The 23,201-nt window shown below is 36.2% G+C and overlaps 1 protein-coding gene and 1 pseudogene across 4 annotated transcripts in view; both read right to left on the bottom strand.

The window, feature by feature from the left end:
- Window positions 1-23,201, bottom strand: part of RCOR3 (REST corepressor 3) — a 53,190-nt gene that overhangs the window by 14,316 nt on the left and 15,673 nt on the right. For all 4 annotated transcript variants that reach the window (XM_040636376.1, XM_040636375.1, XM_040636374.1 and 1 more), the window contains 4 exons: window positions 23,009-23,133; window positions 22,161-22,239; window positions 11,041-11,259; window positions 5,036-5,113 (listed from right to left, as the gene is read on the bottom strand). In XM_040636376.1, the coding sequence (XP_040492310.1) occupies window positions 5,036-5,113; window positions 11,041-11,259; window positions 22,161-22,239; window positions 23,009-23,133 (501 nt within the window). The remainder of the gene's footprint in view (window positions 1-5,035; window positions 5,114-11,040; window positions 11,260-22,160; window positions 22,240-23,008; window positions 23,134-23,201) is intronic.
- LOC121104031 lies at window positions 6,395-8,949 on the bottom strand (annotated as a pseudogene).

Raw genomic sequence — 23,201 nt, forward strand, 5'->3', positions numbered from 1 at the left:
TCCTACTCAGATGTAAGGTTCTAAAATCTGCCTCTGAATTTAAAACAAAAAGATTTTTATTTTAAATTCCAAATTACTATTGAAATGCTCTTACAAAGGTGGTCATGGAGATAGGCACACAATCTCTCAATAAGCCCACACGGCCAGATATTCCTCCAGCACTGAAATGGACCACTATTTTTTCAGTTAATCCTAGATGAAGCTTTGGTTGAAATTTAGGGTAGTACTGAATAAAAAAACATAAATACATATTTAAATACTAGAATTTCAAATCAAGGAGACTGCTTGCACAGGAGGCCTGTGGAAGCTAAAGCCTTCTAAAGAAATAGTGAATTCACAGTTCCAGCCCCAGTGAATTCACAGTTCCAGCCCCTAACTGCTTACTCTGCGGGACTTCAGGCAGGATTGCCAGCTCTCCTCTACTTGCTATTACTAAACATACTCCTTTTCACTTGGCTAAGTATCTTGGCTGAGTTTGTGTCATTTAAATGTACATATGATGCAATTTTAGTATAGTGAAGTGATGAGCTTGTATGATGTTTCCAAAGAGAAGAGAAGTGAATTTTGAGGAAAAAAACTTGGAGAATGCTTGTATTTACAAAAGGAAAATTACAGCTAAAAAGGGAACGTAATAGTTACAAAAGACATCACCTCTCAAAAGTTAAAGGAAGAGAGGTTGTCATCTATGTCAAGGCTCAGAAAAAGGCAAGAAAAATGAGTTAGAGCCATGGAATTTGATCATTAGCAGCAGTGTTAGCCTTTAAGCAGTAGCTTCAGTGGAAAAACGCAGGGAGGAGGGCTGAAACTGCATTGAATGAGTCTGTATGACAAAACGGAAGCAGTGGAAGAAAGGGAAGACTGAAGGAGAAACAGGGTCAAAAATTTTTAAATACACAAGATTCCTTCAAGTTATTGATTTTTCTATTCTCTTTTAAACCCAAGAAACTTTTGCAGAGATTTGTTTAACTTAAGGAAAGGACAACTAGATTATATCTAGGAATCTAAAATTGTGTAGTAGTTATGGTTAGTTAGGTAGTACCACTGAATGTTCAGTACCAGAACATTCTTCTACAGCAAATCCCAGACGGAAATATAGTTGTTTTTAAAATAATGAAATGTTAATCTAAACGAAAATAATCCAATATGTAATGGTCATAAAACTAATAATATGAAAGACCCCAAAGAGGCTTCTAGAACAATCTATGACATCCTTCGTGAATTCGGTATCTTCACGCTTCCTTTCCCTACTAAATTAGTCCTCGCATCTTTCCCATTTTTGTCAGTAGTAGATTCATACTATCTTTGAACTGAAAGTATTAGAAAAGGACACCAAGTTAAACCTTTCACCCAATGCTGAAAATTCCAATCTACATCCATAATGAAAGACAGTCACCCACCTATGCATGAAAACATCAATAGATGGGGAAATTTCTAGCTTTAAAAAGCACTCCTTTTTTAAGTTTCTTCTTTCCTGGTTTCATTAATCTCCTTGTCCCACCTTCCTACCTCCAACCAAAACAAATCAAAGGATACCCACAGGCCACCACTCCCCCAACACTCTTACATACTTTCAAATCGATACATTATTTTCTATTTTGCAATGTTTTTTGGATTTATCACTTGCTGTCCACTCCTACAACTAATACCTGACCATACCCAAAACGCCTTTTACCATTTACTTTATCACTCACATGCTTAGTATTTTAACAGCTATAAAGTTTCCAACTTAGCCTATATACTACTACCAGGATAACCTTCCTAAAATTAAAAACTCCCATTACATTCTTCTTATATTGAAGAAACTACAGGGTCTTCCCTTTTGACCTAATTTAAAAGGCAAACTTCTCTTCGTAGCTCTCAGACTCTTCTACTCTAGCCCTTGCCCACTGATCTCTATTACAAAGAAGTCCCNNNTGAACTCAACCCTGTTAACATCTCTCTCATATACCACATTCACTCGTCCCCTGCGTCCAAATTTGCTTTCCTAAGGAGACAATATGTTTCATGAGAGAAAACTGTTTTACACTTTCACTAAATTCTCAATAGTAATCAGAATGCCCGTTGACTGATTTTTTTCCCTCACAGGATTTATACATATTTTGAATGTACTGTTCAATACCAAACCATTGTTCATATTATTCCCTTTGCCTGCACTTTTTGTATGTGCAAAACTCCTACTCATCCTTCAAACTTCAGCTGAAACGTCACCTGTCAGGAAGTCTTCCCTGATTATCCTAGCAAGAATGAGGAATTACCACTTGTTTTCCTGTAGCTTTTTACTTATAAATCTATCACACAACTTTAACCAGCTTGTCTTATGACATCTAGACTGTGTTTTATTTTTTAAGGCAGATGGAAAAATCCATCACACATTTCCCACAGTGCCTAAAACAGTGCTTTACATGAAATAAGTGATCAATAAATACTTATGGGAGTGAATAAATTTTCTTCAACAAATTTTTTCCTAAGTGAAAATAACAAATACAACCAAATGAGTAAGTAAAGCATCTTAGTAACTGTTTACTTCCAGATGAGTTACATCACTTAGTAGCCTATTGTTCTAATGGTTAATGAAATTCTTTTATTACATATTAGGTAGAAATTCTATTATCTAACCTAAAGAAAAGGTGACAGATCACATGATTTTTCAAGGTCTTTACTAAGACTGCTAATCTAGTATTTTGAAATAGGTGTATTCTGGGTGTTCTTCCCTGCAAAGCAACAGAAATAATATGATAAATATAAATATATCCTCAGTGTTTTCTAGATAATAAACACTACATACATTTTTCAGGTCATAGGAGTTCAATAAACCAACCTCAAAGTAATAATCAAACTTCATGGTATAGATGGTAGAGTGTTAAGATTCTGCTTGTTTCATTTTGATCATTATTTTTACAAAAACCCAAAAAATATAAATGTCTGATAACTTCTAACCCCCAAACTGCATTTAAATGTGAAAATCAAAATATAATTTTGCTATTAAATGAAAACTTTCAAAAGTAAGAGGGAGCAGGATATGAACCTAGGACTCTAAATGGATTCTAAGATTGTGAAATATGGCCAAAATTTCACTATTTACTAGATGTGACGTTGATCAAGCCAGTTAACCTCTCTGAGGCCCAAATTTGTCATATAAAATAGTAGTTGCTACATCTACTTCTTGGGATTTATGGGAGCATCATATGAAAATAAACTTATAAACGTTACTGCACTTTCGTGTAGTACTTTATGTTATGTTAATGAGTGAAGCTATCCTTCCATTTTCTGGAAAATTTGAGGTTAGAATCATTGTTTCCTTGAAATTTGGTAGACTTTTTCTGTAAAACCATCTGGGCTCGGTATTTTCTTATGAAAAAAATGTTAACTGTTACTTCATTTTATTTAATGACTATACATTTATCAGTTTTTCCTTCTTCTTAAGACAATTTTGGTAAGATATATTTTCCTATAATTTTTTTTTTTTTAAAGATTTTATTTATTTATTTGACAGAGAGAGAGACAGTCAGCGAGAGAGGGAATACAAGCAGGGGGAGTGGGAGAGGAAGAAGCAAGCTCCCAGCGGAGCAGGGAGCCCAATGCAGGGCTCAATCCCAGGACCCTGGGATCACACCCTGAGCCGAAGGCAGACGCTTAACGACTGAGCCACCCAGGCGCCCCTTTCCTACAAATTTCTAAGTTTTATTTAAATTTTCTAATTTATTGACATAAAGTTCTTTATGGTAATAAAGTTCTTTATGGTATTCCGCTATTTTTAATATCTGCTATAATTTTTTAAAGTTAATTTTTTAAGTTATGAAATTATAGGCATTTCAAACTTTTGGCTTTTATGAATTTTAATGCATAATTAAATATGAAATTAAAATAATTGTAATATGAAATTTAAAACAATTTTTGTTACAATAATATAAAGTAATATTCTTTGTATTACTATCTTTAAATAAACAAAAATGTCACTCAAATGTTTGTCATTTTACCTGTGGGTTTGGAATGAGATATTATATTAGTTTATATATATTTCATTCTTTCCCATTATCTAACCTTCTTAAAAGAGTTCTTTCAAAACAAACAAACAAACAAAAGAACAATTTTATTCCCAATGACTCTTCCTTTCTGAAAGATTCTAATGAGTGAGACAGAATATGGTGCATTCGTTCTGAAGCACTGCCCCCTGGCTCTTCTGCCCTCTCCCCCACCCCTCACACATATTTCATTTGTAGATATTTCAGGCAACTTGTGATGGGGGGCGGGGGGCATCCCATTAGGACCAAATAAGGATGATTTGATTATTAAATACAGAGAAAGGCAGGTCCAGGATATGAAGCACGGCATAGGAGTCTTAAAAAAAAGAGACAAGAGAAGATTTGTAATAGAAGCTTTTGTGAAAAGACTTGATTGGACTTTATGGGCATTTAAATACTCCTATAATTATCACAAATATCAAATATGTATTAGGTTTCAGAGGAAAGAGAAGAAAGACTTGAGAAAATGGTTAATCTCTATCTTGTTTTTAGATTTCACATTTTCAGGGATAGGAGTACAAGAATGTTAATTAAGTCCACATACTAAAATCCTAATTAAAAATCTGAGTCAAAAGATAAATACCTTAAAATAAAAAATTGTTAAAATTGCTAAATGAGCTCCTTTTCTTATGTTCTTTCTCTTGTTGTGTTACCAATTCACATACGTAGGAAAAGGCTTTGAGCAAACACTCCTGCAGACCCAGAAATGTACTGGCTTCTCATCAATTACTTTCTATTTTCACATGCACTGGGCCTACCTGTATAGCTGTTTTTCCCTACTTACTTTGCTTGATATGAATTGCTAACGGCAGGAAAGAAATGACTTCACCTAAATTGTTAGCCAAGTCTCAAAAGACTATCTAAATGACAAAACAGAAACATGACAAATTACCCACGCTATGACATCTTCAAAGTATTAACAACACATGCGACCAAAATAGTAAATACTGGATAGATAACTCAAGGAATAAGGTTTCACCATACTTAGTCACATATATTCTTCAATAACATACCTCAGGAGGTTTGAATTCTTCAATTCCGCCTTCCATTTTCTGTTTAAGTGCACTGTTTACTTGCTTAGCATTCTGAACCTTCAACAAAAAAACCCGAAGTATGAATGAGATCACGTACTTAAGTAAATGTATGAGTATTCAACAAATGAAAAGGATATATACCAAAACCTTCTTAAATTTTATTTTAGGAGGACAGACACTTAATTACATTTTACCACACTTGGGGCCATTCAACTAATATCCACGTCAATTACTATATATATATCTACTAATTAACTAATTATATATGTAACTAATATATCTCTAGTATGCTAATAAGCAGTCTACAAATCATAGTATCTGAGTATCTTTTAACAATGTCTCTTATAAGACAAATGGTATACAGAGGAATTAAATTCCATCAATATTGCTCATTACCATAATGTTTTGATAAAAATAACAATTATTCCAATAAGAATAATAATGATGAGAGTGGATAACATTAGGTGTTTATTAGGTTAAGCATCATTGTTGGTGCTTCACATGTAATAAATCACTTAATTTTCACAACTACTTTGTTAAGTAAGTATAATCAGTTCTGCTATAACCTGACATACCTATTCTCAAAAATCACCCTACTAGGCCAAATCGAACAATAAAAACCACAGGACTTATGGGAAAACAGAGCCTGGGACTCAACACTGAAAAACTTTATCAATGACACATTAAAAAAAAGACAGGAACCTCATAAAAATGATAGCAGATTTACACATTCTAAATAATAAAGAAATTTACAAATGCTACAATAAAGATGGTACTTTACCTTGGAAAAGACCTAAGGTTGCTTATACAAGTGTCAAATAGTTGCAGCTTGTGAGTTACTGGGAAGTGGTAGAAGGAAGGTTATTTGAAATCAGATGAAAAATTTTAACACCAGATACGGATGTGTGTGGTTCGTAACATACAGTCAATTGAGGGAGCTGGTACACACCTGAAGTGTTTGGATATGTACTCAGCTAGGTCAGTTTTCCACTCATAAAAATCAAATATAAGCAAATGCAAAATTCACATTATACTCAAATTGTTCTCTAGTATATCAATCGTGTTGGAACAAATTCATGTTTTCAAAATAAGCATTATAGCAGAACTGACTCTACTTTTACTGTAACCATTTTACAGATGAGGAAGGCAGGGCACAGAGAAGGCAGGAAACTTTGCCTACGCTACAGAGAGAGGAGGCAGAACCTGAATCTGAACCATGCCAAGTTTTTAACTACTATTCTACTAGCAATGTTATTAACCTTTACCTAGAATATTAAGGATTCGAATTTTTGTTTGTTCATTTGTCTACTTTTTTTTCTTGGTTTGCTATTTTTTTTCCAGTATACTCAATTAAATATTTATAAAGTGATTTGAGAAATTTTTTCTCAGAGATCTTAACACAGCTAAAATATAAAAATCTAGGTTTATTCAAATGTAGTTAGTCGGTCAACCATGTTAGATACACAAAGATAGAATGTAAAAATGTAAATTCTCAGTCTTTAAGGATTTCATAGATTAGTGGGGAGATAAATAAATATAAAAGTATGATAAACGCTAAAACACCTAAACTAAACTTGGAGGAAGAGAGAAAAGAGAGCAAGTATTTTGTATTCATGTTAACAGGCGTGGGTAATGGGGAAAATAGGGTAAATTTTCCAAAGGAGATGACATCTAAATTTTGTTTCAAAGGATTAGTAAGAGAAATACACAGGTAGGCAAGGTTGGGCAGGAAATGCCTTCCAGGCAGAATAGCACGTAGGAAGAAGAGGAAAAGCAGTTAGGCTGGGACAGAACAGAGAATTTGAATTCTGCCTAAAGACTGAGGAAACCTAAAGAATTTTTAAAAATATTTTATTTATTTATTAAGAGAGAGAGCGCACACGCCTGCAGAGGGGAGCAGAGGGAGAGGGACAAGCAGATTCAGTGTTGCATATGGAGCTGATGTGGGCCTCAATCTCACAACCCTGCGACCATGATCTGAGCTGAAATCAAGAGTCAGACGCTTAACTGACTGAGCCACCCAGGTGCCTCAACCTAAAGAATTTTTAAGCAAGGAAGCAATGTAACCATATTTGCCTTTTATAAAAGAACAATAATTCCAGTAGTAATTTGTAGAATGGAATGGAATGAAGAAGGAAAAAATTAATGTAACAATCCCAATGAGAAACATAGAGGACTTCAATTAAAACAGTAGGAATGAAGTAATCACGGTGGTGGCACACAGATGGATAAAAGAAATAACCTGGAAACAAAAATTAAGATGTGTTTGTAAACACGTGATGGGGAGAATTAGGGAGAAGGAAGAATCAAGGATAACTCTGGCCACTGGCTTGAGTACCTGAGTGTATGTGGTGTTAATCACTGTGATAGGGAATGCAAAGGAGGAACAGGTAACTAGGGCAGGTGTGAGAGAAGTCAGTTTGGACACTGTCTTCATATGAGATGTGTCTGGAATATAAAAATAGTAGAATTTATAAACCCAAGAGTGCAAATCTTTACTATGTCACACATCAAATGACTAACCAAGAAAGGAGTTTAAAGCTTTAAAAAAGGTCCTTTATAATAAAAATAGGCTAGAAGTCAAGTTGTAGTGTTAAGGATAGAATATGAGTACAGGCAACTGAGTACATCTTACTCCCTTGTTGTTTAAAAAATTTTTGAGCAATTTAAAAAATTTTAACCCTATGTTTACAAAAAAAAAATCATTCATACATCAAACTGGGTTTTCTGGGATTTTAATACATTAAAATGACATCATCCAATCTAACTCATGTACTACTTTCAGAGACAATGCAACTGGAAATATTTTTGCCATTCTAGTGGGTATTTCTAAAAAGCAAATGCCTATGGACGTTCCTGCATCTTCAAAAGAAAAAGGAAAGAAACAGACCACAGTTCTCCAAGGCTGGCTATTTTTCCCACACTGCAGAAAAACAATTAAAAATCATCTTCAAGAGTTTCAATATGTACTGTACACAGCTTTCGCTTCTTCAGTCTGCTCGCTGACTTCTTAGACTGCTTGGTTAGAAGACTCTTCTCACTGCTGGTTAACTGCTATTGGTACTTGATAGGTTCTATGTTCTGAACTCCTGTAAAGAACCTTACAAGCTATTTCATGTAATTTAATTTTGTGCTGAATAGTCTTCAAAGGACTTTATAAATAATGTAACATTTTAAATGAGTCTCCAATTCACTTGTCTTTCTACCATATTATTGCTTTCTCCAACTTTATCTACAAATTCCAGGTAGATTCTAGAGGAACCCGAAGACTGGCACTCTTCCTATAAAGCCAATGACCATATAAGAAAGAAGCCCTTGAACATGAGAAAGAATTCGTAAATTTCAAAGATCATGCCTACCAAAGGCCAACCAACAAGGACTACAAATACACCACCCAGGAAAAACCCTACAGCTTTCATTTTAGGTTTTTGGAAGAAGAATCTGAATCTTCTTCATAAACCAATTACAAAAGCCAACCCAGCTACAAAGAAAACATTACCAACAGCCAATAGTGCTTTGTCAAATCAGAGAATCATTCCAAAGGAGAGGAAAAACACTCAATATCCTGTTAATCCCATTCCAATTTTCTGGGTGTCCATTAAGATCATGGCTACAAGGGTGAAGGCAGTGGCGACAGAATGTCAGGGCGCCCAGGTCACGAAGCAAAGTCAGGAGAAAAGAAGCTGGGAAGCAGACAAGGCAAGAGCCGCCACATCTTCTGGAAAGATGCAGCCATCCCTACCCTAGCTTCAAGACCACTTGAAACCTTTTTAAAGATAGCTTTTTCCAGTGGTAGAACTGGGATGGTGTATGGGGCAGAAATTACACTGGGAAGGGTCAGAGAATATGTGATGGTAAGAAAGCAGAGGAAGGGGCGCCTGGGTGGCACAGCGGTTAAGCATCTGCCTTTGGCTCAGGGCGTGAGCCCAGCGTTATGGGATCGAGCCCCACATCAGGCTCCTCTGCTAGGAGCCTGTTTCTTCCTCTCCCACTCCCCCTGCCTGTGTTCCCTCTCTTGCTGGCTGTCTCTATCTCTGTCAAATAAATAAACAAAATCTTAAAAAAAAAAAAAAAAAAGCAGAGGAAGCTAATATGGTAGATATTTGTTCAAGAAGTTTGTTGGAGGGGCGCCTGGGTGGCACAGCGGTTAAGCATCTGCCTTCGGCTCAGGGCGTGATCCCGGCGTTCTGGGATCGAGCCCCACATCAGGCTCCTCTGCTATGAGCCTGCTTCTTCCTCTCCCACTCCCCCTGCTTGTGTTCCCTCTCTCGCTGGCTGTCTCTATCTCTGTTGAATAAATAAATAAAATCTTTTTAAAAAAAAGAAGTTTGTTGGAGAAAAAAGAGAAATATAAGAGCAGTTTGGGTGAATAACCAGGGTCACGAGATAGAGAAATCTGAATGTTTGGGATAGAGAAAAACTATCTTGCTCCCACACTAAACCGCTGCCAAGGTTCTTACATTTTATATAAAGTGGTACAATATTAATTCTAGGGATAACATTGTAATACCTAAGCAAGGATGATATGGTAGGCTGAGGATGCAAACCATAATCCCTAGAGCAACTACTAAAATAAAAAATGCAAAGAGATGTAGTTGAAAAATATAAATAAGACGATGTTACACCTCTCTTTAAAATCCTTCAGTGGTTTCTTAACTCATGATGAATTTTAGATTTAACATGACCTTCTGATCAATTCTTGTCTACCTCTGCTGTAACTTGCTAAAGGCAAGTAGAAATTAACGAAGAGCTTTAAAATGAATGATTTTGATCACACCAGTATTTTAAGAAGATAACATGGACAACAATGTGTAGCACAGAGCTGCAGTGAAAGTGGACAGCAAGGAGAATTCACAAGACAGTTATGGTCAGATAAGTGGTTGTAAGGACCTGAACGAAGGTAGTAGTGATGGGATTAAAAGTGAGGGGACTGATTTAAAGAAAATTTTTCTGATAAACTTACACAACTAGGTTACCATTTGGATTTGTGTATACTGGGGGATGTGATAATGGCAAGGGATAAAATGAAGAGGATTCTCATGTTTCAACAGACAGGCGACAGAGAAAAACCATCTTTTAGGGGTTAGATGAGATGCCTAGCAGGTAGCTAGAGGTATAGCAATACAAAGCTTGGGAGAAAAGTCACAGCCTGAGAAGCAGATTCAGAAGTCACTGGTATATAGTGTAAGATTGCTTGATACAGACCAAGAAAGTACACACTGAGAAGAGTTACTAGGTCTGAAGGATAGGGAAAACAACAGAAACCAAGACAGAGAGGAAAAGATGACTGAGAAAGGCCAGAAACCTAAGAACAACCATTAACTGAGTATTTACTATGTGCTAGGCACTGTTGTAAGAACTTCTCATCTTATCCTGTTTAATTCCTTCCAAGCATCATATTATTATCCATATTTCAAGATGAGAAAGCTGAGTTAAGAAGTTAACCAGCACCCCCGAGGTTACACAGAAACTAAATGATGTAGCTAGGGTTAAAATTTACGTTCAGTGACCCTAGATCCTGACTCTTAACCATGATTAACCTGATTATGATGATGACATATTTATAATACCACGGCAGCTACTACTTATAATAATGATGAGGATGAGGAAAGCAGCCATTATTCACTAAGCACTCAAAATGTGCCAGACACAACTCAACAATCTGCAAGTAACATCTCAACTAACTCCTAAGAACCTGTAAGAGAAGTATGATTATCTTATCCTCAATTTCACAGATATAAAACTGAAGCTCAGAGAAATTCTATTATTTCCCAATATCACAGAGCTAACTGGAAACAATGCTGGGATTCAAATTTAGAATAGGTGGAGGCATCTTTGAATTTGGAAACAAGGTAAATTTTAAAGAGTAGAGCTTATGTAAGTGGGTAGCTGAGAAAATCTGTACAAAACTTAGTTTACTGAGGTTTTAAAAGTGGATGAACAGAATAGACAGACTCATCAAAAATATGATTTTTATAGAATACCTGACGTTTTAAAGAGATCAGCTCCATGTCCAGTTGCCGCAGGATGGTGTTGGCTGCATTGGGACTACAGGAAACAGCTACTACGTCTTCCTGGGTTAAATACATGCCCTTAGGTGGACGGCACTTAGAACGCTGAGAATGATGGCGGTGTTGTAAACTCTGATACTCTCTCCTTCCAAGTCCAATCTTGCTAGTTTGGACAGGTTGTTCAGTATTACCCTAGAAGAATAAAGATAGAAGAATAGGTCATTTGGTTTTCATGCATGTATAAACCGAAGAAAGTCTATTACTGGAAGTATCTGCTACACTAAGCACACCTAAAAAATACTTCTAACCAATTACATTATGTACAAGTACACACACACACAGACACACACGCAGCACTCATCAACTGGGGGAAAATACGCAAACAACATAATGTGGCCTTGACTAAGCCACTCAATAAGATGTTTGGTTTCTAGCCCAGATGACTATGAACAAACGAAAAAGTAAGTTGGACTCTATAAACTATTCTTGTTTGCTTCAAGATGGAATATATTTTCCTTCAGCGATAAAGGGCCTTAAAAAAAAAAAAAGCTGTAACTTATTAAGTTCCAGGAAAATTAAAAAGGGACAAATTAGGAATTATGACAAGTGGCAGATAACACTTCATTCTCACTTTAGAGTTGTTGAAAGAGAACTATGCCTCTGAAGATTAAAAGGGACACAGAATTATCTTAATCTTGACCTTTCTAAACTCTAAATCTATTTATCTGTGAATAAAATAAAAAGTGAATTTGTATTTTGAAAGAGGTTAGGACAGCTCGAATAATAAGGACCATGAACTCTTAAGTAGGATTTCATTATTACTTGCAATATTCTTAAAGTGTGATATAAAAATACAATGTTATTCCGTGCTTCTGAGACAGGAATCCATTTGAAATAGTGCCCATTAGGTTGAAGGGCAACCTAATTTCAACTGATTAGATTTAATGCTCAATTCTTTAGAGAAGGAACTCTGAGTAAAAGTCATGAAACAACTGTATAATGAAGCATAATCCACTTCACTGCTTAACTCCTAACTCAAAGCAATACATGGCAAACTTGATGTTCAAGGAAATTCCTCCCAGTGTAGTACTCCTAAAATTGCTGGACCAACTATTTTTTTGAAACATCTTTAAAAATTTAATTCTGAGGTGGCAGGGAAGTGAAAAAATTCCTCAGAAATCAGAAATAATGTGAAAGCAGCAATCTAAGGGTATAAGTGAATATGCAGGAGCTGGCATATGCCTAAGGCCCAGGCTTCAATGGACAATAGGTGTAGGTCACAGGAGACAAAGCCAGACCCCTGGGAGGGGACCCATTATTGCGCAAAGTAGAAAAAAATGCTCCAGTCCTGCTGAGGAAGAGGATGATTTGAGAGAGATATGCCTATCTTATCCTTAGCTGAATGAAAAGCAAAGATACCCAAAAAAGTCTTCCCTGAGAATCCCTAATCACAGGCCTACATTAAAGCTGGTTTGGGGATTAAATTTATATGAACTGTCTGGCCTGAAAAATCCCAGATCAGAAACTTAAATTGTCTCAGGTTGGTAGGGCCTTCAGACACTTAGCAAAAGCAAATGCAAAGTGTCTCTAGAAGAATGCGTTTTAAACCCAGGTCTCAAAAATTTTCCACAAGTATGTTCCAAGGAAAATGAGTTCCCAACCACAAACTGCTAAACAAGCCCTATGAGTGAGAGACAGCAGAAGCAAACAATAGAATTAGAACAGCAAAGAGTGCAGATACTAGAATTACTGAATAAAGGGAATAAGATAAATGTGTTACAAGTGCATAAAGAGATAAACAACAGATTTGAAAATACGGAATATTCTTTTAGGAGTCTATCAAAACTGACTAAGCAGATATGCAAAAGAACCGAATAACACATCTAGAAATTAAAAAAATACTATAATTAAGATTAGAAACTCAGTGGATGGGTTACTTAGCAGATTAGAAAGAGCTCAAAAGAAGAGTAGTGACTTAGAACATACATACGATAAAAATTACCACAATGCAGCACAGAAATATGGAAAGACAAAAAGATGGAAAATGAGTGGTTAAGAGACATGTGGAACTCCATTAGGTTTCTTAAAAGGATTCCCAAAAGAAAGAATAGATAGAATAAGGAAGACAATATTCAAAGAGGCAACAAATGAGAATTTTACAGAACTTAAATAGGACTCAAGAAGTACGATGAATCCAAAACAAATTAAAAAAAAAAATCCACAGTCAGATACATTAAAGTGAAACACCACTAAAGACAAAGAAGAGACCATAAAAGCAGAGAAAGAGAAAAGACAAATTACCTCCAAAGGAATGATAATTAGCCTGGCAGCAGACTTTTCTGCAGGAATGGCAGAAATCAGAAGCAGTAGAATATTATCTTCAAATAATAGCTGTAAACCTACGAGTCTAACCCCAGCAAAACCACGGTTTCAAGAACAAGGGAGAAAGAGACATTTTGGACACACCAAAACCAACTATTTATAAGTAACAGACTCTCACTAAATTAACTTGTACAAGATATACTTCAGGAAAAGGGGAAATGATTTTTAAAGAAAGGTCTAAGATTCAAGAAAGAATGATGAGTAAATTTTAAACATATACATAAATAAATACAAAAAAACAATGACTATATGTTTGAGAGATTTTAAAAAACAAGATGTGGGGCGCCTGGGTGGCGCAGTCGTTAAGCGTCTGCCTTCAGGTCAGGGCGTGATCCCGGCGTTCTGGGATCGAGCCCCACATCAGGCTCCTCCGTTGGGAGCCTGCTTCTTCCTCTCCCACTCCCCCTGCTTGTGTTCCCTCTCTCGCTGGCTGTCTCTCTCTCTGTCAAATAAATAAATAAAATCTTAAAAAAAAAAAAAAAAAAACCAAGATGTAACTAAAATTGGATAAAAACAGCATATAAACCAGGAGGGTAGAGAATCAAGTGAAAGCATTCTAAGGGCCAATATTAATCAGAAAATCATTTAAAAAACCCCAACATTAGACTTTAAGTTAAATACGCAGGAAAAATTTCCAGGGTACACAATAAGAATAGAAATATAGAAACATCCCAAACTTGCAGAGAATAAAAAAGTGGAACTGGAGATGATGGAGTCTTAATGCAAAAAAAAAAAAAAAAAAAAGGAAGAAGAAGAAGAAAAAAGAAAAAAGCAAGCCATGAAGGAGGGGAAACTAGAAAAAGCAAGTCAAATAAAAGTAAAAAAAAAGAACAAAAATATACATAGATCAGTGATCATGACTGATGTAAAGAGACTAAACTCTCCAGATAAATTATAAAATCCTACCAATATGCTCCTCATAAAGACACACACTTAAATTGAAATACTGAAGGAAAATAATAAAGATATATCAGGCAAATACTTAATAAAAGAAAGATGGCAGTTATATCAGACAAAATAATTTTAAAAGCAGAAGACATTACAAAATATGTAAAAATTTTTGAGACCTGGGGTTTGAAGTGCATTCTTCTAGAGACAAGTATTGATAAAAGGTTCAATTCAGCAGCAAAATAAAACAATTCTAGACCTCAATTCTATGCACCTAATAACAACAGCTTTGAAATATAAAGCGTGTCACTTCTCAGTTAATTGATCAGATAAGCAGATAATAATAACCACACTAGCAAGGCAAGCAGTAAGAGAACACAGAATTCAGGCACAGAACTGACAAGGTACAATTAATAGACACAGAATCCTATAACTAAAAGAGTATTATTTTCTTCTCAAACACACATGGAAAAACATTTATAAAAATTCTGTATTCTAGGCTTGGAGGTTTCAAAACATGTCATCAAAATCCTCAACATTCCAGCCATTGAGAAGTGGGATCTATATCCCCTCCAATTAATTCTGGACCAATTTCAGCAACTCACTTACAACCCACAGAATGCAACAGAAGTGATGCTGAATAACTTCCAAGGCTAGGCCAGAAGAGGCTGGGTAGTTTCCACTCAGTGCTTTTGGAATGAATGCTTTGGAGAAAACCAACCCATGGTAAGAAGCCAGATTACTCATGGACCACCAGGCTAGAGAGGAATGCCAGCTGGCAGCTAGCATATCAACTACTAGTCATGTAAGTGAGCTGAAAACCTTCAATTTATTCTAGTTGATATTGAAACATAAAAACCATTCTAAAATTAGGAATAAGGTAAAAATATTTGTTATCATAACTTCTCTTCAACATTATAAAGGTGAATCTCACCAGTTCAGGAAGGGAAGAAATAAAAAGTATGTAAGAATTGAAAAGAAAACTATTATTTTCAGATAACATAAATCTCTTCATAGGAAATCTACAAATAAATTACACAAAGGTTTCTTTTCTCCCAATACGTAGATCTCCACTTCTCTTCTATAATGTAGATTCAATGGAATATCTATTAGGGCTTCTTAAAAACCACAACCAAGCAGTGGGACTTATCCTACTTATCAAGACTTATAGGCTATCAAGGCTTAGTCAAGGCTTAGTCAAGTCAAGGCTATCAGACTTATCATAAAGCTACAGCAATTAAGACATTGTAGGACTGACAAGAGAAGAACAGACAATCACGGATATATAAAACCTCATATATGATAAAGCTGACATTGCAGACCCATTGAAAGAGATGAACTCACTTCTGTATTAGGAAACAAAAATAAAAATGGAATTCTACCTCACAACACAAACAAACCTTAATTACTGACAGATCAAGGACTTAAGTGTAAAAAGCAAAACTTTAAAGCTTAAATGTGAAAATATAAAAGAACACTGACATTTGACTCTGTACATGCTTCTGATGTAACAGCTGTTCATCAAAAGCATGTAAAGAGGGGCGCCTGGGTGGCACAGCGGTTAAGCGTCTGCCTTCGGCTCAGGGCGTGATCTCGGCGTCACGGGATCGAGCCCCACATCAGGCTCCTCCGCTATGAGCCTGCTTCTTCCTCTCCCACTCCCCCTGCTTGTGTTCCCTCTCTCGCTGACTGTCTCTATCTCTGTCGAATAAATAAATAAAATCTTTAAAAAAAAAAAAAAGCATGTAAAGAGAGTAAAAAGATAAACACAAACTGCTAAAAGCTGTTGCAACACATTTAACTAAGGGATTAGTATCCAGAATGCATAAAGATTTTAATAAGAAAAAAAATTTATACATTCAGTCTTTAAGAAAAAGACAAAAACAACCCCACAGGAAAGGAGGTAAAAAATAAACAAAAATAGCAATTTTTTTTTAAAAAGACACAATAATAGACAATAAACAAATGGAAAAATATTCAGGCTCATTAGTAATCTGATGAAATTTCGAACACAATGATACCATTTCATATTACCAGATCTGTAACATTTTAAAAGTCTGATTACATCAAGCGTTGGCAAAGAAGTGGATAGTAGTACCCTCATGGCCCAACAGAAGTACAAATGACCCATGAACAATGCAGGGGTGGGGATACTGACCTTCCCTGCAATCAAAACCCTGTGTACAACCTTTTTTTTTTTTTTTAAAGATTTATTTATTTATTTATGTGACAGAGGGAGAGACAGAGAGAGAGCACAAGCAGGGGGAGCGGGAGAGGGAGAAGCAGACTCCCCACTGAGCAGGGAGCCTGATGTGGGGCTCGATCCCAGGACCCTGGGATCATGACCTGAGCCAAAGGCAGTCACTTAACCAACTGAGTCACCCAGGCGCCCCTGGTACAACATCTGACCCCTCAAAAACTTCATTACTAATAGCCTACTGTTGACCAGAAGCCTTACTGACAACACAATCGATCAACACATTTTTTGTATGTAGTATATATACCATATTTTTACAATAAACTTAGCTAGAAAAAAGAAAACGTTATGAAGAAAATCTTAAGGAAAAGAAAATAAATCTACAGTACTGTATTAATTGAAAACATCTGCATGAAAGCGGACCTATGCAGTCCAAATGTGTGTTGTAAGGTCCACTTGACTAGGTAACGGCAAAGATGAACATGGTTATAACCCTAGAGTAATTCCATTCCGAATACTTCTCGGGTATTATTTACTCAGTAAGTCACTGGTGGCATTTTGGTGGAACAAATCTGTGCTGTGCATTTCAGGAGAGTTGGCGTGACTTTCCCACCAAATGCCACTGTAATAATGAAAAACCCGTCCACAATTTCTAAATGCCCCTTATGGGGACAATACTAAACCTACTAAACCTGAGAGGCACTATTCCAGAGGAATTCTTATATATGTGTATTCAGGATATATTCTTATCAGTATTGTGTACAATAATAATAAACTGGAAATGATGTCCATTGATAAGAAATGGGTAAGTTGTGGGGGCGCCTGGGTGGCACAGTCCTTAAGCATCTGCCTTTGGCTCAGGGCGTGATCCCAGCGTTCTGGGATTGAGCCCCACATCAGGCTTCTCCTCTGGGAGCCTGCTTCTTCCTCTCCCACTCCCCCTGCTTGTGTTCCCTCTCTTGCTGGCTGTCTCTCTCTGTCAAATAAATAAATAAAATATTAAAAAAAAAAAAAAGAAATGGGTAAGTTGTGGCATATGCATACAATGGAACACTGTAATACAGTGATGAAAATGAATTGCAAAAACATGTTGGACAACAACAACAAAATGCAAGTAGATAAAAAATATGTATAATGATTCCATTTAAATCAAGTTTGAAATGGACAAAACTCAATGACAGTTGGTCGGAGATACATACATATGTGATAAAACTATAAAAAAAGGAAGTGAATAATTGATACAATTCAGGATCGGGTTCCCTTTTCAGGATAGAGGTTCTCTCTGGAGAGAAGAGAGAGGGGTACAATGAAGGAAACATACACACAGGACTTCTTGTTTCTTAAGCTCAGTGATGGAGATGCTGGTTGTTTGTTTTATTCTTTTAAACTCTACATACTCCATGATAATATATAGTCCACAATTTTTAAAAGTTTATTAAAAGCCTTCTATATAATGTGTCAATAACATGCAGAAGCAGGTATGCAGACCTGTGTTAAAGGCAATAATACATTATCATTCCTGCCTGTGTCCCTATCATTTGTGAAAGAGCAGAGGAGTGAATGAAGCTGCTGACATATACTACCTGTCCTGAACCACAACCTGGAGGATTCCTATTAGCATTTTTTTTTCAAGATTATGTTTATTTATTTATTTGAGAGAGAGAGAGAGATAGAAATAGAGGGCACAAGTGGGGGTGGGGGGCAGAGGGAGAAGCAGACTCCCCACTGAGCAGGAAGCCAGTCACCGTGGGGCTCGATTCCAGGACCCTGGGATCATGACCTGAGCTGAAGGCAGCCACTTAACTGACTGAACCACCCAGGCATCCCCCTTTTAACATTTTTTAATGTATACTTTCCTTATGCTAATAGTATGAGATCGCAGGCAAACAAAAGGGAAAGTGTGTATGTATCATCTCACATAGCTGGACAGAATAGTTATTATACATACATAAATTCTCTAGATAACTCAAATCCCTAATCTCTTACATTTGTACAGTAAATAACAAGTTTATAATGTGTATTCTCATTCATTATAATAAATTTGACCAAATGCTTACTATATTTCAGGCCCTGTAGATAGATACGATTCTTGCTCTTAAAGAGCCTACCACAAAGGGATAGGCAGGCAAAATAGGGGACCCCAATGAGTATTTTAATAGATTTAAAGAAAAATAAGGAGTTGGTCAATTCAAGAGAAAGCACAGGAGAGATTTCATAAAGAAGTTACATCTTACAGAGTTATGAGGAATTTCCTAGGCATATTTAGGAAGAAAGAGAATTCCAGAAAAAAAGAACCAACATAACCACAGGACAAAAGCGAGGGAACTAAAACACTTTTCTAAAACACTGTTAGTAATTTGAAATATGTGGGGTGGGGTGGGGAATGCCTTACTAGAGAGCTCTGGGTTTTATCCTAATCCTACATACAAAGCCATGGGAGGGTTACAAGCAGTAAATATGGTTTTAAAAAGATTGCTTTGGCAACAGGGTTAAAGAACAGACTGGAAGGGGTGGTGTGGAGAGTCTGGAAGCCAGGAGGGAAAACAGAAAATTCCAGTAATTCAGAGAAGAGATGATAACCTAAAAGTAAGGCAGTTGCATAGAACATAAAGGACAAAATTTACAGCTATTTGAGAGAAACAATTAAAAACAATGATAAAACGAACAGAATTGAGAAAATATAGAATAGTATAGTATAAAATAATAACAGAGAAAGAAAAAAGTCACTAAAATTGAGACAGAACAGTTAAAAAAGTAGACAAAGGGCACCCAGGTGGCTCAGTTGGTTAAGTGTCTGCCTCCAGCTCAGGTCATGATTCTGGAGTCCTGGGATCGAGTCCCAGATCCCAACATTGGGCTCCCTGCTCAGCGGGGAGTCTGCTTCTTCCTCAGGCCCTCGCCTCCAGCTCGTGCTCTCGCTCTCAAATAAATAAATAAAAGCTTTTAAAAAAATTAAAAAGTAGACAAGAATCACAGAACCACCTGAAACCAAGATTGTACTGTATGTTAACTAACTAGAATTTAAATAAAATCTGAAAAATAAAAAGAAACTTGGCCACTGGGGGGGAAAAGAATCATAGAATTGTGCTACAAAAAAAAGAAGAGATTTTCAGGAAGAAGGAAGGGTCAGTAACTTGAAATGATATAGAATGCACGAGTAGAATATAATGAACAATCAATCCATCATTGGATGTGGGAGTTAGGTTGACCTGTCAGCTGTTTCAGTGAAAAGACCGAAGACGCCCGAATGAAGTAAAGTCAAAAGCGAAGTAGTAGGAATGAGTAGAGTTTTTTCTAGACTGCTAGATATTTCTCTACCAGCTACACTTTTACACAGAAGATGTGAGCATAATTTGGGCTGCAGTGAAAAGGTTAGAGAGGGATAACTGATGGAAAAAGTCGTAGTTGTGACACGAAGGGACAGACAGGATCAAACCAGGGAAGGGACATTTGTTACTGTGAGAGAGAGGCATTGAGGCAGACTTCATTCAGCAAATGTTCCTCAGTATCATTTCATATTAATAGATTTATAAGATTTTTAAAAGTCTGATCATATCAAATATTGGCAAGGAGGTAGACAGTAAGCACTGTGTAAAGTGCTTACAAGAGGTACAACGTAACTCATCCCTGACTTCAAGAAGTGTACAGCCTAGTGGGCAAAACAGTAATTTTAATTGTTCTAAAAACATGCTCAGATGAAAAGGGTAGTAACAGAGGTCAGGGAGAAGGGCTGGAATTTAAGGGAGTTCCTGCTTGATATTTTCTCTGTGAAGTTATCAGCCAAGTTTTTGGGGGGAGTGGAGAGACAGTAGATGATGTGTAGAAAGGGATGCATGTTCAAAATACCTGCTTAAATAATGAATAGAACAACAGCACCTTTCATTCAAGATTTACTATGTATTGGGTACTGTAAGAAGTGCTTCTGTATATATTACCTCTTTGATTCCCAAACAATCCTATTATTTTCATTTTACCAAGGGAAAACACTGAGGCTTAGAGGTTAAACACTGAGAGGCATAAGGACTGCACTGAGATCTGAAACCATATTTTCTAAGTGGCAACAATTTACAGGATTGTGCCATTTTCTTCTGCTGTGCCTCTCAGACCAAGAATAGCAACAGACCCAGCATTGTGGGTTCATAGGGTTAGGGAAGGTATAGAAGAGGATAGGGAAATTGGGAGTTAAAGATACTGGGAAGAGAACAATAAAATGTCATTGGTGAAGAGTTTAAGATGACAACAAGGGACAAGAATGGGGCAATGGCATTGAGGTATGTCGGTCATTAAATAGGAGCAAGTTACGTTCTGTCTCCCAATTTTGATCTTCGCTATTCCACAGCTGTCTCTAGCTCACAAGCCTTTACCCTTCAATATTTGGTCTATTTTTTACAATTATGTGATTCCTTGCCTGTGTAAATGAGTATGTATATCAATTTAGCCTTTTCCTAGTGATTTTAAGTCATCATGATTATCATCATTTCGAGGAACAGGAGTGCTTTTCTAGTTGGGGATTCTCCCATCTCTTCCTTTGAGGCAGCTTTTATTTTCACTCCTGTCAGTATACCGCTACACAGAGTGCCCCAACTTATGATGGTTCCGGTTACAATTTTTCAACTCTACGATGGTATTCACAGGTATTCAACAGAAACTGTACTTTGAATTTTCTTCTTTTTCCAAGCTAGCAATATACGGTAAAATGCTCTCTCATGAAGCTGGGCGGTGGCAGTGAGCTGCAACTCCCAGTCGGCCATGCGAATGCGAGAACAACTGATACACTGACAACCACTGTGGATATTTACCACCATTCTGTGTTTCACTTTCAGCACAGTATTCAATTACATGAAATACTCAACACTTTATTATAAAATAGGCTCTGTGTTAGATGATTTTGCCCAACTACAGGCTAACGTATGTTCTGAGCATGTTTAAGGTAGGCTAGGCTAAGTGATGATGTTTGCTAGATTAGGTATATTAAATGCATTTCTGACTTACAATATTTTCAGTTTACGATGAGTTTACTAGGATGTAACCCCACTATAAGCTGAGGAAGATCTAATTTCTGATTTGCTAAAATATGGAACAAAACAAGTGTTTTTAAGAAAAATTGGGTGATAAAGCTTAATTTTAATTGTATTATACTCAAGACTGTATGTTTTGATGTGATGATGTTTGCTAGATTAGGTATATTAAATGCATTTCTGACTTACAATATTTTCAGTTTACGATGAGTTTACTAGGATGTAACCCCACTGTAAGTTGAGGAAGATCTAATTTCTGATTTGCTAAAATATGGAACAAAACAAGTGTTTTTAAGAAAAATTGGGTGATAAAGCTTAATTTTAATTGTATTATACTCAAGACTGTATTATCTGAGGGTGGTTTTCTTTCTTTTCTCTGGGGCAGGGCTTTCATACTTCTAAGTGGATGAGATAACCCCACAATTATTTTAACTACTGGCTAACTGGGAGTTCTAGATACTACTTTTTTTCCCCAAAAACCTCTAGCACTGAAATTTAGTACTTCCTAAACCATGATATAAAAATGTTTTTCTTAACATGAAGTACGATTCATTCTTTTTTGCATGGATTTGTAGAACAATTACAAGGACTCTAATGATCATCATTACCTCTTTCTTGGCTTCTTTTTTTGGATCATAATCACTATCATTTCCATCCATTGGGTGTGTTTCTTCCACATCATCATCACTGAGAAGAAACAAAGATTAGTACATTTAAGTCCCTTTTTATTCTATTCCGGGGCTCTTATCAAATTACAGTATACCTTGCTAATAATTTCACTAGACATTCCCCAACAAAACAAGAGTTGTCCTTGGGAAGATGACCTTCTATAATTTAGATTTCTGTGGTGTTCAGAAACATTTATCTTTTTGGGTATATAGAACCATGTTAGCAAACATGTCTACCTAAAAAATAGAGACCCAATAGGAAAGATATTTAGAGAGAATACCATTTGGGAAAGAGAACACATATATGAATTTGATATAATACTTATTATTTCATTTCTCCAGTTGGAAGATAAAGACAAACACCAATAAGCAAAATGATTTTATACCACCAGAAAGATATAGCTACAATAATGGGGACTTCAGTTACTCAGGTAATTGTACTCAGGCAATTATGGAAAGAGCATGTTCTAGAGAATATATTTCTTAATGTATTCTAAACATATGTATTGCATATATCAATACTAAAAGGAAGCACTTGCAAGTACAGTTAAACACAGCTCAAATATATCTCAGTTGTAGTGTTTGCTGGCTATGATTAACAGTTAAAGAGTTAAAAAAAAAGTCCTTACTATTAAGATTTGTGATCATTCCTCCTGCCAGAGACGAAACATGAATGTAAAGTTAGGAAGTATTTACAATGTGTTGTGATAATTTTTCTGCCTTAGGAAATGTAAGCAATCCAATACAGTGTCCCTAACAATATAACTATATAAAGGAATCCAACCTACCTGTCGCCCTGATTATGTCTATTGGCTAGTTTACGAGCCTGACGATCCATCAAGCTTGTCCTGGATCGAGTTTTTTTCCAGGAATAGTAATATTTTACAAGGCTAGCAATTGTCTTATCTGGAAGCTTGAAAAAGAAAGTCATGTTAATATCAGCAAGTTTAATTCACAAACTCCGATTAACAGAATGAGTAA

The sequence above is a fragment of the Ursus maritimus genome, unplaced genomic scaffold, assembly GCF_017311325.1.
Source record: "Ursus maritimus isolate PB19 unplaced genomic scaffold, ASM1731132v1 scaffold_2, whole genome shotgun sequence".
NCBI classification, from domain to species: domain Eukaryota; kingdom Metazoa; phylum Chordata; class Mammalia; order Carnivora; family Ursidae; genus Ursus; species Ursus maritimus.